At 42.6% G+C, this 20,582-nt stretch overlaps 1 protein-coding gene across 3 annotated transcripts in view; it reads left to right on the top strand.

Annotated features, from left to right (window-relative positions):
* Positions 1-16,934, top strand: part of mapkapk3 (MAPK activated protein kinase 3) — a 123,896-nt gene extending 106,962 nt beyond the window's left edge. For 2 of the 3 annotated variants that reach the window (XM_003217628.4, XM_062970080.1), the window contains exons 10-11: positions 13,512-13,592; positions 14,963-16,934. In XM_003217628.4, coding sequence (XP_003217676.3) covers positions 13,512-13,592; positions 14,963-15,121 — 240 coding nt within the window. In that variant the 3' untranslated portion in view covers positions 15,122-16,934. The remainder of the gene's footprint in view (positions 1-13,511; positions 13,593-14,962) is intronic. The other variant, XM_062970081.1, reaches the window with a different exon arrangement.
* The last annotated feature ends 3,648 nt before the right edge of the window (positions 16,935-20,582 follow it).

Raw genomic sequence — 20,582 nt, 5'->3', positions numbered from 1 at the left:
TAAGAAATATTAAGGTCCAAAGTTGTAATCCAATAACCGAAACACTCACTTTGCCAAGCAAAGTGAGGGGAGATGACAAGGTCCTTTAGTCCATGAAACTTGAGCGAGGCTAGGAAATAACTTGATACTTGAAACAAGGCTTGAACGTGGAACAAGGTAACTAAGAACAAGAACAAGGTCCGTGGAATAACTTGATAAATCCGTGGAACAAGGCAAGGATTAATCCTGGGAAACAAGGCAAAGTCCGTAGATAAACAAAGGCTGGGAAGCAAGGCGAAGGCTGGATAGCAAGGCAAGGCTTGAGCAGGAGCGAGGCTTGAACCGGAGCGCGCTGTCCAGACACAACTCGCTCCGTAGGCTGACGAATTGACTCCGCGAAGTTACTACGCGGGTAAAACACCTAAATAGAGTCTAGCTTCCCGCCGAAGCAGTTCTCTGGGAATCAGAACCGAAAGCTAACTCTGAGACCAGATGTGAGACTCCCCAAAGATTCTCACGAGAAGCAGTCTTAATTGGCCACATTCTTAGCTGCAATCCTCGCACTCCTGCGCGAAGCTGAATCCAAACTTCTCTGTTGTTTACAAAACTCCCGGCGCAAGAATACGGGAGAAGTAGGCTCTGGGCTTGTTTGACATACTTCTGGGAGACAACTTTCTTGCAGGTGCAAGGTTCCCAGATCTGCCTGGGAAAGATCTGGCTGAGAGGAATCCAGTTCAGACTGGGAAGGTAAAAAACCCAAGTTTTCATCTTCATCAGGAATTACAATGTCCTGAGCAGGACTACAAGGCCCATGGGTCATCACACTATCCCCCTCCTCAAGGCCCCTCCCAAACTGGGGCCCTCTCCCCGAGGCGCGAGGTCGCGGTTTGGTGGGATAGGTCTGATGAAAGCGACGGGTTAGATCAGGGGCATGGACTGTGGAGGCGTCTTCCCAAGAGCGTTCCTCAGGGCCAAAACCCACCCAGTCAATGAGATATTGTAGGCGGCGGCGGTGAAAGCGAGAATCCAAAATGTCCTCAACCTCGAACTCCTCCTCCCCATTCATCAAAACAGGAGGGGGGGCCGGTTGGTCTGTATCAGGTCGCACACCATCCGCCGGAAGGAGCAGGGAACGGTGAAACACTGGGTGAATGCGCATTGAACGCGGAAGTTGGAGTTTGAAAGTCACGGGGTTTAATTGCGCCACCACTGGATAGGGACCAATGAAACGGGCATCTAACTTCCGGCAAGGGCGGTGGGAGGGCAGAAAGCGAGTGGACAGGAAAACCCGATCTCCTACCTTGATTTCAGGGCCCGGCTGGCGATGTTTGTCAGCGTGGCGTTTATAGTCCTCCTTGGCTTGGTCCAGTTGCTGGAGCAAAAGTTGTTGCACCGCTGTGAGTTCCTGCAGCCAATCCTCTGCTGCAGGAACCTCTGAAGTTTCAATGACAGGGGGAAAGAAACGTGGATGGAAGCCGTAGTTTGCAAAGAACGGCGTTTCTTTTGTAGAAGCTTGAACTCCATTGTTGTAGGCAAACTCAGACAGTGGTAACAGAGAAGCCCAATTGTCCTGTTGATAGTTTACATAACAGCGAAGATACTGCTCCAAAGTGGCATTGGTGCGCTCCGTTTGCCCATCTGTTTGGGGATGATGAGCTGAAGATAAGCGAGAGTCTATGCCCAATAGTTTTTGTAGTGCCTTCCAAAAACGAGAGGTGAATTGAGATCCACGGTCTGTGACTAAACTCTTGGGCAATCCATGTAGTCTGAAGACATGTTGAAGAAATAGATCCGCAGTTTCCTTGGCCGTGGGGAGGCCTTCGCAGGGAATGAAATGGGCTAACTTGGTGAATAGGTCCACCACCACTAAGATCGTGGTGAATCCACAGGAAGGTGGTAGGTCAGTGATGAAATCCGCGGAAATTATTTCCCATGGGCGAGATGGGGTAGGAAGGGGGTGTAAAAGCCCTGAGGGCTTCTCCCTTCGTATCTTGGAGCGCTGGCATACTGGGCAGGTGTTGACATATTTTTCCACATCCTTGCGGATCTTGGGCCACCAAAAATCCCTTAGGATCAAATGCATAGTTTTAAATAGTCCGAAGTGTCCTGCTGGTTTGCAGTCATGACACAGACGAAGCGCTTTTTCTCTGCCCGGTCCGGGTGGGATATAGACATGATTTCTATAGCAGAGCAGCCCATCTTTAAGCGAAAAGGGGAAATGCAGACCTTGGCGAAGTTGGTCCTGCGCCCAGGCATCTGCTTGCTGACTAGCCCTGATTTCTTGAGCACAGATGGGTCCTGGAGTAGGGGAAGTTGAACCAATGGGAATGGATTTGGTGTTCCCCACCGTGAGCGTGGCAAAGTTCTCAGGTTGTAGCAGTTGGGATTCAAAGGTCTCCTTGCGTCCTGCAGCGTATTCCGGTTTACGTGACAGGGCGTCTGCTTGCTTGGTTTGGGCTGGGGTCACATAATGGATCTGGAAGTTGAAACGTTCAAAGAATAAAGCCCAACGTTGCTGCCTCTGATTTAGTTTGCGGGCAGTTCTTAGATGTTCTAGATTACGATGATCAGTGTGGACTTCAATGGGAAATTTGGCCCCTTCTAGCCAATGTCTCCAAGTTTCAAAGGCTGCCTTTATGGCCAGTAGTTCTTTTTCCCAAATGGTGTAATTTCTCTCTGGTGTGGTTAGTTGACGAGAATAAAAGGCACAGGGGTGGAGGTGATCTCCCACCGGTTGTAAGAGTACAGCCCCAATTGCCACATCAGAGGCGTCCGCTTGCACCACAAAAGGGGTTCCAGGATTTGGGTGCTGTAGAATTGGCTGGGAGGTGAATAGTTTCTTTAGTTGCTGGAACCCTTTCTCTGCTTGATCAGTCCAGCGGAAAGGCTGCTTTCCACGGATGCAGCTAGTGATGGGGTCGGACCAGCGGGCAAAATCTGGAATGAACTTGCGGTAGTAGTTCGCGAACCCCAAGAAACGCTGCACCTCTTTCTTGTTAGTTGGCGCCCGCCATTCCAATACTGCTGAAACTTTGGCTGGGTCCATGGAAAGCCCTAGAGGCGAGATGCGGTAACCAAGGAAATCTACCTCTTGTAGATCAAAAGCGCATTTTTCCAGCTTGGCATAAAGTCCATGATCCCGCAATCGTTGTAACACCATTTTGACGTGGTTCTCATGTTCTGATTGTGATCTGGAAAACACCAAAAAATCGTCCAGGTAGATTATCAAGAACCTGTCTAGATAGTCCTGAAAAATGTCATTGACAAAATGCTGGAACGTTGCGGGGGCTCCGCATAAACCGAAATTCATAACTCGGGACTCAAATAATCCGAATTTGGTCTGGAAGGCGGTCTTCCACTCGTCCCCTTCCCTGATGCGAACTAAGTTGTAAGCCCCCCGAAGATCCAGCTTGGTGTAAACCTTGGCTCCTCGAAGCCGATCCAGTAGATCCGAGATTAAAGGCAGGGGATAGCTGTTCCGCTTGGTGATATTGTTCAATGCTCTGTAGTCCACCACCAAGCGTAGTTCCCCTGACTTCTTCTTCACAAACATCACTGGGGAGGCGGCTGGGGATTGAGAGGGTCTGATGAACCCCTTGCGAAGGTTTGTCTCTAGGAATTCCCTGAGAGCTTCTTGCTCTGGCTCAGTCAGGGAGTAGAGATGCCCTCGCGGGATCGGGGCCCCCTCCACCAAGTCAATGGCACAGTCATAAGGTCTATGTGGGGGTAATTTTTCGGCTTCTTTCTCATTGAATACATCCCAATACTCGGAGTACTTCTTTGGCAAGGTGATGATGGGCTCGGTGTCTGTGGCATGGCATACCTTGGCTACGAGGCAATGGTTTTGGCAGTACGGTGAAGCAAACTGCAGTTCTCTGTTGGACCAGGAGATGTTAGGGTCGTGGAGAGTCAGCCATGGAATTCCCAAAATCACAGGGAAATGGGGAACCTCGGTAACAAAGAAGGAAATCTCTTCCATATGTTCCCTTATCCACATCCTGGTGGGTTCCGACCACTGACTTACGGGGCCCGTCTTGAGGGGACGGCCGTCTATGGTTTGCACCACACGGGCATTCTTGAAATCATGATATTGTAATCCCAGAGAGTCGGCATACTCTCTATCGATGAAATTGTTGGTAGCTCCAGAGTCTATCATGGCGTGGATCATGACGGGTCCCCTTTTTGCTGACCATAATGTGACCACGAGAAGGAACAGGACCCCGGTTGGCGGCTCTTGGATGGATTTTTTGACCGGGTTGGCGAGCCCCTCTACACCCGGTCGTTGGCTTCCCCCGCCGGCTGTGTGCCAGTCGGCTCAGACGCCTTCGTCTCCGTGGAGGACGCCGCCGCAAGACGGGCGGCAGGCTTCCCTTTGGCTGGGCACTCTCTGGCGAAGTGGCCCCCGTTCCCGCAGTACCAGCAGAGGTTTAAGCGTTGACGACGGGCCTTCTCGGCGGCATCTAGTCTGGGACGCACATTGCCCAACTGCATCGGCACCTCCTCGCCTCCTCTGGGGTATGGGGTTGGCGGTGGGGGTCTCCACACCGGACGTGGCTGAACGCTGGCGGGAGCGGGGGGTTTTGCCCCGGCTCTACTGCCCTGGCCTCGAACCCACTGTTTCCTGTTGGCAATCATGACTTCAGCCCGTAAACATTGATCAATGAGTGCCTCGAGGGTCTGGGGAGGATCCACCTTGGAGATTTCTTCCAGCATTTCAATGTTGAGACCCTCCCGGAATTGTCCCCTGAGGGCTACATCGTTCCAGCCGGTGTTGTGGGCCAGCACTCGGAACTCGGCTATATACTGAGACATAGGTCTGTCTCCTTGGAAAAGGCGACGGAGTTTGTGACCGGCTGCCTCCAAATTGTCCTCGATTCCCCAAGTCTCCTTGAGGTGGTCCAAGAAGTGTTGCGCTGATCTTAGGTGCGGAGAGGCTTGGTCGAACAGTGCCGTCGCCCAGCTGGCCGCTGGCCCGTCTAGAAGACTGTAAACCCATGCCACCTTGATGTCTTCTTGGGGAAACTCGGCAGCACGGGCCTCCAGATAAGCTTGACATTGGCGACGGAAGACATGAACCTTAGAAGCTTCTCCAGTAAACTTGGTTGGCAACGCCATGGCCGGAAGACGAACTCCGCGTTCCTTCAAACCCCTTATTTCTCCATCCTGTGCATTGAGCTTATCACGGATTCGGTCCACCTCTTCCTTGTCGATGGTGTAGGTAATCGGCTGGCCGCTCGGCCCAGGTACGACTCCGGTAGACATTCTGGCCGAGGTTAATTGGTGCTTAGGGTGGCGGAGTCAAACTGTCACGACCCAGGCTGCAGAGCACCAATAACCATACACAGAGGCCAGAATCTATCTAATATCTTTATTGTAGGATTATATAAAGTTAATAAAAACTAGTGTAGAAAATAGTCCAGAATTAGACCTTTCAGGAAAGGTCAGAATTAGTCCAAAAAAGCAATGTCCAATAAGAAATATTAAGGTCCAAAGTTGTAATCCAATAACCGAAACACTCACTTTGCCAAGCAAAGTGAGGGGAGATGACAAGGTCCTTTAGTCCATGAAACTTGAGCGAGGCTAGGAAATAACTTGATACTTGAAACAAGGCTTGAACGTGGAACAAGGTAACTAAGAACAAGAACAAGGTCCGTGGAATAACTTGATAAATCCGTGGAACAAGGCAAGGATTAATCCTGGGAAACAAGGCAAAGTCCGTAGATAAACAAAGGCTGGGAAGCAAGGCGAAGGCTGGATAACAAGGCAAGGCTTGAGCAGGAGCGAGGCTTGAACCGGGGCGCGCTGTCCAGACACAACTCGCTCCGTAGGCTGACGAATTGACTCCGCGAAGTTACTACGCGGGTAAAACACCTAAATAGAGTCTAGCTTCCCGCCGAAGCAGTTCTCTGGGAATCAGAACCGAAAGCTAACTCTGAGACCAGATGTGAGACTCCCCAAAGATTCTCACGAGAAGCAGTCTTAATTGGCCACATTCTTAGCTGCAATCCTCGCACTCCTGCGCGAAGCTGAATCCAAACTTCTCTGTTGTTTACAAAACTCCCGGCGCAAGAATACGGGAGAAGTAGGCTCTGGGCTTGTTTGACATACTTCTGGGAGACAACTTTCTTGCAGGTGCAAGGTTCCCAGATCTGCCTGGGAAAGATCTGGCTGAGAGGAATCCAGTTCAGACTGGGAAGGTAAAAAACCCAAGTTTTCATCTTCATCAGGAATTACAATGTCCTGAGCAGGACTACAAGGCCCATGGGTCATCACACCACCTAATTTCAAGGAGGCCTCTCGGGTGCTGGACGAGTGCCTGGCCACTGTGTCTATCTGGATGAGGAGGAACAAGCTGAAGATCAGAGGTCCTCCTGGTCGATCGTAATCCTGACCGGGGTATAGGGTGGCAACCTGTGCTGGACGGGGTTACACTCCCCCTGAAGCCACAGGTCCGCAGTCTGGGAGTCCTCTTGGATTCATCGCTTACGCTTGAGGCTCAGGCGTCGGCGGTGTCTGGGAGGGCCTTCGCACAATTGAGACTCGTGCGCCAACTGCGACCGTACCTCGTGAAGGCTGATCTGGCCGGGGTGGTCCATGCCTTGGTCACCTCCAGACTGGACTACTATAATGCGCTCTACGTGGGGCTGCCCTTGAAAACAGCTCGGAAGTTCCAACTGGTCCAACGAGCGGCAGCCAGGATGTTAACTGGGGCCCCTTACAGAGAGAGGTCAACCCTTCTGTTCAAGGAGCTCCACTGGCTGCCATTTATTTTCCGAGCCCAATTTAAGGTGCAGGTGCTTACCTACAAAGCCCTGAACGGTTTGGGACCATCCTACCTCCGTGACCGCATCTCCGTCTACGAACCCACGCGTTCACTTCGGTCATCTGGAGAGGTCCTGCTCGTGATCCCGCCTGCGTCGCAAGCACGGTTGGTGGGGACACGAGACAGGGCCTTCTTTGTGGTGGCCCCCTGACTCTGGAACACCCTTCCCAAGGATCTCAGACAGGCCCCTACATTGGCAGTCTTCAGAAAGAACTTGAAGACCTGGCTGTTCCAATGTGCCTTCCCAGATTAATAGGAAATCTCCAATACCAAGTCCCATAAGCACTTTATTAGAACTAAGATCGTATACCGCACCCTGCACTTGCCCTATAAGCCTTATATATCACCTGTCACATCAGCACTTTTAATCTTGTACCCATTACTCTGGCCCGGCCCAGTTTATTGTGTTTTAGCGTATTGTTTATTGCTTGTTGTTTATACTGTTTTAATTGTTTTTAATTTGCCTTTTGTTTTGTATTGTTATATTGTGTGTTGAGGCCTTGGCCTTTGTAAGTCGCATTGAGTCCTTCGGGAGATGCTAGCGGGGTACAAATAAAGTTTAATAATAATAAAATAATAATATTTTCTGCTGCTTCAGAGACTAGGTCACAGAGCAATAGATTCAAACTGCATGAAAAGAGATTCCACTTAAACATTAGGAGGAACGTTCTGATGATAAGAGATGTTTGACAGTAGAATATGCTGCCTCGGAGATTGCTGGAATCTTCTTTTCTGGAGGTTTTAAAACTGAGGTTGAATAGATATCTTTGGGAGTGCTTTGATTGTGTTGCAGAAGGTTGGACTGGATGCTGCTTGTGGTGTCTTCCAACTCCATGGCTTTATGAAATGTGTTGGACATTTAAAAGAGGACAAACTACAAAGAAAGAGTACAGACGAATTGTCAATATTTGTAAGGTCAGAAAAACTAAAGCCAAGAAGGAGCTCAAGTTTGCAAAATAATTTAAAAACAGAAGTCTGGTTATGTTTGAAGCTAGAGAAAGAAAAACCAAATGGAGGGTATGCTGCATGGAAAAGATGACAAATATGAGAGAGAAATGGAACTGCTCAATGCCTATTTTGCCTCTTTCTTCTCCCAGAAGGGTACAGTGCTCAACCTTGTGAAAACAGGAAAAGGGGTTAGAGCCCAAAATAAAAGTGGTACAGGAATACCTAGTTACCCTAAATGAATTCAGCTGTCTCAAATGAGGTTATCTGCATCCAAAAATACTAAAGGAATTCATTTATCCATTTCCACTTTATAATCTTTGAGACTTCTTAGTGAACAATTGAAATTACTGCATGTTGTTCCCATCTTCAAAAAAAGAGGAAAGACGAGGATCTGGGCAACTCTCAACCAGTCAGCTTGCTGTCAACACCCAAAAAGGTTCTAGAATGGAGCAATAAACAGTCACTCTGTGACCATTTGGAGCAGGGATCCTCAACTTTTTAAGTCGAAGGCCAGTTCAGACTGTCAGAGGGCCTGACTAAATTTGGGAAAATATGTGAACGAATTCCTATGAACACTGCACTTATCTTACTGTAAAAAAAACCATGAAAAAACAATATAATATTTAAAATTAAGAACAATTTTGACCACTACGAACTTGAACAATATTTCACTAGGAAGTGTGTGTGTGTGGGGGGGGGGGGTGTTGATGATGAGATAATTAGGATTGTTATTGTTGGGTGCCCTCAAGTCATTTCACGCTTAGAGCAACCTTAAGGCTAAAGTTTTGGGTAGAGGCCAACTAAACTACCTTGGAGGGGTGCATCCAGCCCATGGGTCTTAGTTTGGAGACCCCTGATTTAGAGCAAGATTCTGTGATCATTAAGAAAAAGGAATAGAAATTTATCAGTCCCTGGTTGGAGTCAAATTTGGAGTCTGGCTTCTCAAGAAACTTAGGTGACAAGAAAAACAGAATATTTTCCCTAGAAATTGCAGACACTTTTTTGTTTCTACCACAAAATAAATAGCAGTTTTTGAGAAATTACACAGCTTTGCAGTTGAAACCTTGATCTTTTTTTTACCATGCATAGAAAACTGCACAGTTTTCCATTGTTTTTCACTGTATGCCTGAAGAAAATGCAAAAAAATCAAAAATAAAGTACGCACTCAATTCCTCTACTACAACATAAGGAAGTATTCAACATCATGGCTGCAGCCTTTTCCAGTGTGAAAGCTAAACAACCCAAATGTTGTAAGTAGGAAAAGAAAATGAGATCAACCGAAGCTTTAAGCACATACCTTTTTGTTGTGCCACAGTGCTGATTTTATGCAATAGATTTTCTATCTATTACATGAAAAAGCAATCTTGGACAAAACACACATATGGCTGCCATAAAATAATAATAATAATAATAATAATAATAATAATAATAATAATAATAATTAATAATAAAACTTTATTTCTATCCCACCCGATTTCCCCAATGGGGATGCAGAGAGGTTAACAACATGTAGCGGCAAACATTCAATGCCATAAAATATAAACACAAACAGATAAATTACCATAAAACAAATAACAACACATTAAACATCGAAATAGAACAATAATATAAACATTGCAACAAATTAGACATCACAAAACTAAAAATTACATTTTAACTAATAAACAATTTAAAAACCAGACTTAAAAATAGATAATAATAAAAGTTTTATAAAGCATTAAAATTTAAAAGCCAGAGTAACAGCCATTTCCATACTTCATTCCATTTTTTTTGTGCTTAATATTTAATATATCCTCCTCTCTATATGCTTGTGAGCATGAAGTATTTAGTCATTTTTTGAAAGAGAGCAAATCTCTTTTTGCAGGGAGTTCCAGAGGTGGGGGGCAACCACGAAAAGGGCCCTTCTCTCGTTCCCTCCAGCCATACTTGAGACGGGGGTGGGACCGAGAGCAGGGCCTCATCCGCTGATCACAGTGCCTGGGCCATGCAGTTTCTCTTTGAAATTAGAAGATAAATAACTGCATTATTTTTAAAAATATTTTATTCAGTTTTCTTAAATGTGATACATAGTTAATAAGGAAAAACTTATTATAATTATTAAAAAATAACTGCATTATTTCGTGACATCTTTTGGAACCTGGAGAAATCAGCCCTATCCCTATTAAGAACTAGCATGTATTTCTCAAAGAAAAAGTCGAGCAGAACTAATCTTTTCTTCTTCTTCTTCTTCTTCTTAGTGAGAATTTAAAAATGAAAAAAAAAATGGAATTGTGGGAATGTATCTTGAGTTCAGGCTTCTGACAATTCCTTTCCAGATATTCTTTCAAACAGACTGGTATAATGTGAACAAAACAATGCAATACAACAGTTATGTTGATGAACAGAACCAAGGCGTAATCATTAATGGTTCTGCTTCATCCTGGAGAAAAGTTACTTGTGTGTGGTTCAGGTTTCTGTTCTGGACCCAGTGTTATTTAATGTATTTATATATTATTTAGATGAAGGAATATAAGGCTTGCATATCAAATCTTTGGATAACACATTGGGAGAGGAAACAAAATTCCCAGAGGACGGAATCAGATTTCAGTGTGATCTTAGCAAATTGAAAAACTGTATCAGTACTAACAAAATCAAAATCAAAAGGGATTGATGTAAGTCATTACCCCAACAGCAACAATTTATTTAGTCAATGTTTGGCAGCTAGCAATAATGTACAGCAGGGGTTCTCAACCTTTTCGGCCACAGAGCCCTTTTTGAGTCAAAGGTTTCTCATGGAGCCCCAAGAAATATTCATATACTATATTAATGTGTATGTGCGTGATTGACATATAAATATGGGCAAACATGTTGGCACTTTGTATTTTAAAATTTGGCAGAGGTGGGGTAAAACAATAAAATAAATAAATATTGAAGAAGAAGGAGAAAAGAGGAGGAGAAACCCGTGGAGTCCCTCAGTATGCTTCGCGGAGCCCCAAAGGAACACTTTGAGAACCGCTGATGTGCAGAACAAATGAATTATGAACAAAATCTATAGCAGAGCTTTCCAAACTCTGTGTCGTGACACTTCAGTATGTCAGCTGCAGTGTGTAGGTGTGCTGCGCAAATGTAATGAGAAATGACAAAAATCTTGTAAATGCATGTTGCCTTATAAATCATATATTTTTAAAAATATAAATGAAAGGTTTTCATTTGATATGTTGTATCCCCATACATTTCACTATTACAACTTATGTATGTGTCTATCTCTTATAAAGGGTTGATTTAAGTTCTGGTTTGCTAGTAAAACTGAATTACTGTGTTGTGAAAAAGTGTGTCACCAATATGAAATGTTTGGAAAGCTCTGAACTATAGAGATATTGTTGTGGGCCTTCAAGTCATTTCCAACTTATGACAATTTCAAGATGAATATATCATAGGGTTTTTTTTCGTAAGATTTGTTCGGAGTGGGTTCCCTTTTCTTTCCTCTGCGGCTGAGAGTGTGTGACCTTCCCAAGGTCACCTAGTGGATTTCATGACCAACTGGAAATTCAAACCCTGACCTTCACATTCTTGCTTCAATGTGCATACCACTACTCCAAACTGGATCTCATAGAGTTATTACAATTCATCATATTAGAATTCATCAAATGAAAACATTTCAGCAATTCAACATGCATTTATTTCTGCACCATCTCATTATATAGGTCATAAGTTTTCTGTGTTGGTACTTCACTAATACAATTGTTCCATAAAGCATTAGCTTGCTATTATTCTTTCATGAACATGTCTGCAAATACATGTTCCCTAAGAATGCACCACCTTAGATTCCCATAAAAGATCCATGAACAAGGACCCAGTACAAAAATAACCTTCATTCCTTCAGTAGTTCTGCATAAGTGATTTTTCAGTGTATTCCCATCTGTCCTCTCTTTTCAAACAAATTAGAACAGGTCTGATGATTTTATTTTAACTTACCAGTATTTTTAGATCATGACTATTGAAAGGTCGATGAGACCTCACTGTCTTACTCATTTGCGAAGACAAGGTGTCATGTTTGCCCACATGCATATTCATTACAGCTTTTCTGATCCGCAGTACTTCCTTACATTGGTTAATTTTTGCCTGTGAGTCCTAAATCTGTGTCTCTCTGGGCTCAGTACTATTAGATCCAGCCACAACAAACCAGGTAAAACCAGCCAGAGAAATTCTGTTGAAAATGACAGAAATGGAAAAACAGAACTCAGAGCATAAAATACTCAGTGCTAGTAAAATTGCTATGAATTTAGGCTACATCTCTCAGAAGCCCTTGTTTGGAGATAATGACAACTGTATCACAAAATATCTGAAAGGCATCAGCGTGCTTATCCCTTGTACAGGGTGGGCCAAAAGTCACAAAGGGATTTCAATATTTAAAGAGCCCTTTGTTTTTTGAATACCATATATAGTATATATAGGAAATGACATTACAAGTAAAATATTTTTTTTAAAAAAATCAAAATGCTATTAAAACATCAGAAACTTTTGTCACTTTAGGCCCACCCTGTACATCTGTGTTCTCCAGCTGGAAGTTGTGGGGTTTGCAGTCAGCCTTCTGCATTTGCTGGAGTTATGTGCAAAGGACCCCCATGAAAGTGAAAAACCACAAATATTTTTACCTGAGAGAACACCCTTCTCAGATTTTCTAGATCTTCTAGCATGACTCTATGGTCAACTTTCACTAAAACTGAATCATATTGGAGGACTCCAATATAATTCCATTTTAGTGAAAGTTGACCATAGAGTCATGCCAGATCTAGAAAATCTGAGAAAGGTGTTCTCTCAGATAAACTATATCTTTTCCAAACCAAAAGTTAACTATATAGTTATACAGAAACATATGGCTAGATTGGAATACAGTCTGCCTCCAAATCTGGGGGGGGATGTGCTCCTGTACTTCACACTGATATGCAAAACTGTGAATGAAGCCAGAATGGCCCCCTCCCTGTTGTCCTTCCTGCAGTACGTTAAAACCTTTTTATTCACACAGGCTTTTAAAGATGAAGATTTTTAAGATCAGTTCAGGGCCTGCTGTGCTTTTTAACTTCGAATTTGTTTTAATGGTTCTTAACTGCAAATTTTCGATACTGTTCATATTTAATCCTGTTTTAATCTTTGCATATTTGTATATTTTAAATTGTATGCTGATGCTTGTATGTTAAGCTGCTTTGATTCTCCTGCAGGCGAGATAAAATAGGATATTGATGATGATGATGATGATGATGATGATGATGATGATGATGATAGAGAGCATAGAGTTGTGCTGGAGGACCTAGAAAATGCCAAGAGGGGACATACTTTGTCTGACATGGTTTGTCTGATGCCAGTTTTACAGATGCAGGGGTCATACTCTATTTTCAAGGGAAGAGCTAATTTGAAAGCAGAGAAGCAGTGAGACGGGGAAATTGGACGTTTCACCCTTTCTCTTTTTTTCCTACTTCTAATTTACATTCCCTTATCAGTTGTTCCCGTTGTGGGGCTCCAAACATGTATCTTAAGTATTCAGACTTCTGTCACGTTATAAGCACAACCGTGCTTAAGAATGCAGAGAAGTGTATCTTCACTTGCATGTTGCTTTGCAGATATATTATCACCCTCCCTTCCTCTCTCTCTCTCCATCTTTCTTTTCATATAGATAGATAGATAGAGAACTTGAAATCATCTTAACAGAAACAATTAGTGTTTATGTGAACTACTTTGTTGTCAACATAACTTTTATACCTTGCTACTTCTTTGCTTTTCTTAGCAGTCCATGGTGGTGCCCCCGACCCCTCTTCACACGGCCCGTGTCCTACAGGAGGATAAAGATCACTGGGATGAAGTGAAGGTAATGATGACCTAAGTTTTGTATAGTGCTTGGCGATAACTAGCTACAAATAATCAGCTGTCCATAACTATTTTCCCCAGTAATCACATTGTTACAATTATTACGTAACATTATAAAATGTAAGCTTTTCATGTTTTATATGAGGGTTATCCAGAAAGTAGATTACGTTTTGGAATTAAAAATGAACAAAGTATAGGAGAAAACATTTACCATATGCAGTTGAAAACCACACCCAAATACCACTTCTCAACATAGTTGCCATTCAAATCTAGGCACTTATCATAGCGATGAATGAGCTTGGCAACTCCTTCCCCACAAAACACCATGCTTTTCCTGGATTGCTCTTCTAAGGTTTTGCAAATGCTTGCAAACGATGTCGGCAAGGAAGGTTATGGCGACTGTTTTTTTGGGACAGGAAAAGTGTGCTTCTTGCAGACTTCCTGGAACGAGGCACGACGATAAACTCAGAAAGGTATTGCCAAACTTTGCAAAACCTTAGAAGAGCGATCCAGGACGAGCATGGGGGAAAGTTGAGCTCGGGGATTTTGCTGTTTCATGGGGACGCCTGGCCCCACATGGCGGGTCGCACACGTGAAGTTCTGGAGTCTTTTGGGTGGGAGTTGTTTCCTCGTCTGCTGTACAGTCTGGGCCTTGCACCGAGCATCTACCACTTGTTTCCAACAATGGGGGGGGGGGGGTGGCTGGCAACGCAGCATTTTGGCTACGATACGCAGCTGCCGGAAGGGGTGACTGGCTGGTTGAGGACACAAGCAGCAGAGTTTTTTGTGGAAGGAGTTTCCATACTCATTCATCGTTATGATAAGTGCCTAGATTTGAATGGTGACTATGTTGAGAGGTGGTATTTGGGTGTGGCTTTCAACTGCATATAGTAAATGTTTTCTCCTATACTTTGTTCATTTTTAATTCCAAAACGTAATCTACTTTCTGGATAGCCCTAGTATATGTTAAGGGTATTTTGGCATAATTTCTTCAGAGGCAGTTTGCCTTTGCCATTGTCTGAGCCTGATAGGGTATGACTTGCTCAAGATCACTCAGAGTGGGCAACTTTGATTCTCCAGACACTGCTTGGCAACAGCTCCCATCACCACTAGCCAGCATTGTCAGTTCTGAAGGATAATGGGAACTGGAGTCCTGAAAATATCTGAAAAGTCATAGTCAGTTCTAGCACATAGTAAGAGGGTAATTAATTAGCTATTAATTTATATGTACTCTAACCTTGTCAGAAAAGAGGCTGCATTTGTTAAGTTTTTGCTCAGGGTGGTAAATAGAGGGATCTGTTTTAGTCAGGACATGGAGGAGATTGATCCGACCTCCTTACCAATTCCCTGTTTCCTTCCTGGGGCTGACAGGAGGAAATGACAAGTGCCTTGGCAACCATGAGAGTGGACTACGACCAAGTAAAAATTAAGGATTTGAAAACCTCTAACAACCGTCTCCTCAACAAACGGCGCAAGAAGCAAAAACAAGGAGGCTCTTCTTCGGCATCTCCTGGTTGTAACAACCAATAAAGAAAAAAGCAAGGAATTAACCTAAAAAGGAACAGTTGCTTGAACAGAGTTCAGCTCACCTTCACACCAAAGCAAAGGTTACCTCTCTGAAATATTGATGAGCATGTGATCTACAGCCAAGGTGCACTGAAGCATCTAACATAAGATGTTCTGGAACTTTTTATTTTGTCATTTGGTTTTGTCTAAGGGGGATTTATTTGTTTCTACTGTTCTTTTACATTTTAATAGAAATTACCTAAGGTGTTCCAGAAAACCATAGAATTCCAGTGAAGTTTTAGCTGAGTAGGTGGTTCTTGAGGCAATGCAGGTTCAATATGTAGCTCCACTAAGCACATTTAAATCTCCCTGCTTTAAAATGAAGAGATTTAAGTGTAGGCCTAAGTCTAACAGAATCCAATGGGATGTAAAACCACTTAACCTTGGCTGGATTATATCCAGTGTCCTTAAGAGAAATGAATCCTACTGTTGTAGAGACCTCGGGAGCAAAAGATCCAGGGTCTCTGTGAAGAGTACATTTTTCAGATTTTTTTCTTGTATTTTCTGTTTTATTTTAGTCCTAGAGATAATGCTGTAAACTAGTAGAATTTCTGTTTGAACAGGGAAACATTGCTTTTGAATTTTCAGGAAAATACTTAATCTTAAAGGATTATTTAAGCCATGATTCCATGTTTACACATGTCTTAGACTGAAAGCAATTAATATAGGAAAATGCATGTAAATACAATGTGCATTATCCTTTGTAGTAACAGTGATGTTTCTGTTTTAATGTTGTGCCCTGAATAGAGGAGGTATAATTGGCCATGTCTTCCTGATGAGCATACATGTAGCAACCTAGCTGTGAGTGCAGTCATTACTTGTTAGTCTTGAGTTGATCCAGTCTCTGGATCTACACATGCCAAAATTATTCTTAGCAGATAATTTTCTCAGGTAAAAGACAGAATGTCTTGTTGAAACTAGAGTTTCATCTTCCAATTCCTTTGTTACAGCATACAAGCAAAGCTTATACAATATGCAGAGTGTTCATTTCTCACATCTGCCATTTTACTCACAGGGCTTATAATGGTCACACATCAGCTTGTGCACCTTGTTGACCTGATGAAAAAAAATAAAAAATTTCTGAGCATTCCCAGAAAACTTCTAATTTAAGAAGCAGTTCACACAGAAGGATGCTTACATAGAGGTGCATATTACCCTAATTTTTACACACACACATGCGCCTTACTTGATCCCAGTAAGAAGAACACTGCTAAACATACATCCCTGGATTCTCAGTTGTGCTTTGCTCTAAGAAGCCATGAGACAGCAGGCGTCTTCTCTGATCTCCAGCTTCAGCACAGGTTAGAAAAATCCCAGAAACCATCTGGATTTCTCAGGGGGGCTGGAGGCAGAAATGGCAATTATTTCTTTCACCATTTTCACTGTGATTTGGACCAGATAAAAATAGGTGACTGCTGCTGCTCTTTATGTCTTCAAAATGCTATGTGAATGCAAAATGTCTCACAAGGCCTCCCAAGCTCACCAGGCGGCCTGAGAGGAGGGAAGAGACTTGTGACTAGTAAGCCAGATCAAGCCAGTATTTGTGGAAACTCTGCATCAGAAACTCATGCCAGAATTACAGAGGATGGGTTATTCTGATAACAGGAAACTGCAGTGCCTGAGAAGTCGACTCATCATTAGGTGCCTCCCTTTGACCTGCAAGTAGATATTGAACTGAAACCAAGAAGCACTGGACAAATCTACACACTCTTGACTGTTTGATAGATTAACATTCTGCATAAATTAAATAAATGGTTCTTTACCATTTTTTCTTAAACGAGACTTACTTTCTTCAATGTGATGAAGCTGTATTTTTATGGGAATCTGCCTTGTTGTTGATGATGTTGTGTGTCTTCAAGTCGTTTTCAGTCTATGGGGACCCTAAGGTGAACCTATCACAGGATTTTCTTGGCAAGATTTATTCAGATGAGGTTTTGCTGTTGCCTTCCTCTGAGGTTACCCTCTGAGGTTTCATAGTCAACTGAGGATTCAAACTCTGGTTTACAGAATGCTAAACCAATGCTCAAACCACTACACCCTGCTGACTCACTTCCATTAAATGCTGATGGTCTACCTTATCCCCACCCAGCACAAAAGATGTGTCATTTAAGAAGAGAACAATAACTTAATTTTTTTTTAAAAAAATCCACCCAAATAAGAGGGTTAAATTTCTTCAAATTAATTTTTTAGAAGAATTGTAAATGAGTAGCAGTTTCTGAATAAAAACAAGCCAACAAAAAGGGGGTTTTTTTGTTGAAAAAATAACAGTTTCCAGTCTGTGTCCTTGTCAGGAGAAGTCTACGTACATGAAATTCTGACTGTACAACCTATTTTCTTATTTTATCTAGAACAATTTATTCTGGTTTCATATGTCATATGCTTATTTTCCACTGGCTGGAAAATTCCCAAACCATTTTCCTACAATTTCTGTTTGGAAAATAGTACAAATATACATACTTGTATCACAGTGGTGATGTACATGAAATAGGAATATGTTGCCATTGAGGTTATAGAATGTATATTCAGTTATCTAGACATAGACTTAGACAGTATTTCTTACAAAAGACATTTTACGTAGATATAATATTGTCTGAACTGTTTTCTTCATCAACCTACCACCCTGAACATACTCAATTTTGTCTCATTTTGGAAACCAAGCAGAATCAGCCTGATGACTATCTAGGTGGGAGGCCACTGTGGAATAACAGGAATCTTCTAGTAGACAACCAGTTGAGCTGAAAAAACTGGACAAGATGGACCAATGGCCTGACTCCATTTTTGGCACTTCATTTTCTCAGTCTGCATTGACTGTGCAGTGACCCCATTAATACCACACACATCACATAGCTCTTAGTGAGATTGCTATAATCAGTCACACATATTGGTGGGAGAAGGGGCACATGTCCAGTCCTTCAGATTATTTTTAACCACACGGCTGTGGCGAAATGTGAAAGACAAATAATATGAAGGATTTATTTTACCCTTGCCATGCATATAAATGTACATATTTTCTGTTAAGCAGAGTATGATTTTTGAAATTCATTTAGACAAGCACTCAATTAAAAAAAAACAGCTTCCTATGGTCCTATAATGCAGACTACACCCACATATTATCCCCTTCGTTTTATAATTTGTAACTCCGTGAGTAAAATAATAAATAGCTTTTTGATCCATATTAAATATTACACTGTACACCTGTGTAAAAATCATTGTTCCCTATCCCCCAATCTTCTGGTCCAGACTTTTGAAATGTGGTCACTTCTGATATAAGGGTTTGAATTCACTTATTCGTGTATTTGTCTCCTCTGAGATTTTGATGGCAAACTCAATTTAGATAAGTAGCCTGAATATCTTTCAGCTAATTCTGAACTTGAGTGGTAGAACATACCGTGCCTTAATTTTCAGAATGCTAGTCCAATAATACAGCATGACTCTTGTATCCATAGGGATACATTCTGCAACTTACCTTGGAAACAGAAAGCAATGGATAATGGTGAGCCCTATTGAAATGAACTACTTCCCTATGTTGGAAGTTACCCTACAGTCACTCTGGAGGAACTAGGAAATTCCTAGAGATGTCCTCCAATGTGATTCTGTGGTAACTTTTGGCAGAAGCATACCATAGAACCGCCTGGATGACCTAGAAAATTCCTACAGAAGACATGCGTTGTTGGATGCTAGTAAATGAAACTGCAGATATTGACACCAGGGCTATGGGAGTTTTACTATTCACCAATACAGAAGCACTGGAACTTTTATGTCTTTCACTATCTGCATTGATGCTAAATGCAGAGACCAATTTAGGCTAAAAATGTGTGGGTGTATGCACACATATATTATTGCACTTGTATAGATGAGTCTTTTTGTCACAAGCTGCAGGCTTAATGCAACACAAATAATGATGAAAATTGTTATTTTCTTTGCTTAATATTTAATTAAGTACCCCATGTTTAAGTTAAAACATAGGGGGGGGAATTAGATTTAAGGGACATTTACTTCAATCTTCTTAAGAAATAAAGGAACTTACTCTATTTTGTCAACCCTAACATCACCTGTCTGAAACAGATAACTGAAATTTGAACTTGGCCTCTTGTACTCTCTGACTTCTCCAACTGTGAAATGGAACACTTCCCTGCGAGGATTATAAAAATGATAGCAAAACACCAGAGGAAATTTTGAGTCTCGACATTTAACAATTACTAGGACAGAAAGTACAGACTGAGCATTTGTTATCTGTAATTCTGAAATCCAAAATTGTCCAAATGGATACACTTTGCTTTGTGATGGCTCAATGTACACAAATTGTGTTTTATGCACAAAATCTGTAGGAATATTGTGTATAAAAGTACTTTCAGGCTGTATATGAAGTATAAATGAAACACGAATGAATTTCATGTTTCAACCTGGATCCCATTTCCAAGATACACAAATATGTATGCTAGTAAAGGTAAAGGTTTCCCCTGATGTTAAGTCTAGTCGTGACCGACTCTGGGGGTTGGTGTTCATCTCCATTTCTAAGCCGAAGAACTGGCATTGTCCATAGACATCTCCAAGGTCATGTGGCCGGTATGACTGCACGGAGCGCCGTTACCTTCCCGCCGGAGCGGTACCTATTGATCTACTCATATTTGCATGTTTTCGAACTGCTAGGTTGGCAGGAGCTGGGGCTAACAGCGGTCGCTCATTCCGCACCTGGGATTTGAATCTGGGACCTTTTGGTCCGCAAGTTCAGGAGCTCAGCGCTTTTACACACTGTGCCACCAGGGGCCCCCTATTTATGCTATGCATGCGCAAATATTCCAATATTTTAAAAAATCTGAAATTCAGAACACTTCTGATCCCAAGCATTTCAGACAAGGAAGACTTGACTTGTATTGCAATTTAAAATGATTATGTCAATCAACAATAGAGCAAAGGTTTGTTATGTAGTACAGTAGGATGTAACTCCACTACAAGATACAGAGCACGGAGTATATAACAAAGAGATAACTCAAGAAAGCAGTAAAGATATTGGAATTTGAAAGCAATCACACCCACCATTACGTAAGTTCCTTCATCCACTTACATGATGGTGGCTGTGATATATAACTATGGGATTTTTCTATCTTGCTGTAAGTGAATGCTCACAGAAAGTTGCTGTATCCCTTTCTGCTACTTAATATTCTTCAAGATGTTATTACAATTAAACCTTCTTAGGGTATGGTTTCATCATTCCTATGAATGGGCTCATGGGGTATTAGAGACCTCCTCTTCTTCTGCAGGTGGGTGCCCTCTTTGTATGATGGAGCTTTCCCTCTTAGAGTTTAAAGCAACTCAGTTGGGAACCTTGTTGGGATTATCTAAGGAGCCACAGGATCCTGGTTCCCTTGTGCCCAACAGAGCCACAAATTCTACCAGATCAAGAGCTCATATAGTACATGCTCTA

Source organism: Anolis carolinensis, chromosome 2, assembly GCF_035594765.1.
Source record: "Anolis carolinensis isolate JA03-04 chromosome 2, rAnoCar3.1.pri, whole genome shotgun sequence".
NCBI classification, from domain to species: domain Eukaryota; kingdom Metazoa; phylum Chordata; class Lepidosauria; order Squamata; family Dactyloidae; genus Anolis; species Anolis carolinensis.
The sequence above is the reverse complement of the archived record's forward strand: the minus strand, read 5'-3'. Positions and strand labels throughout refer to the sequence as shown.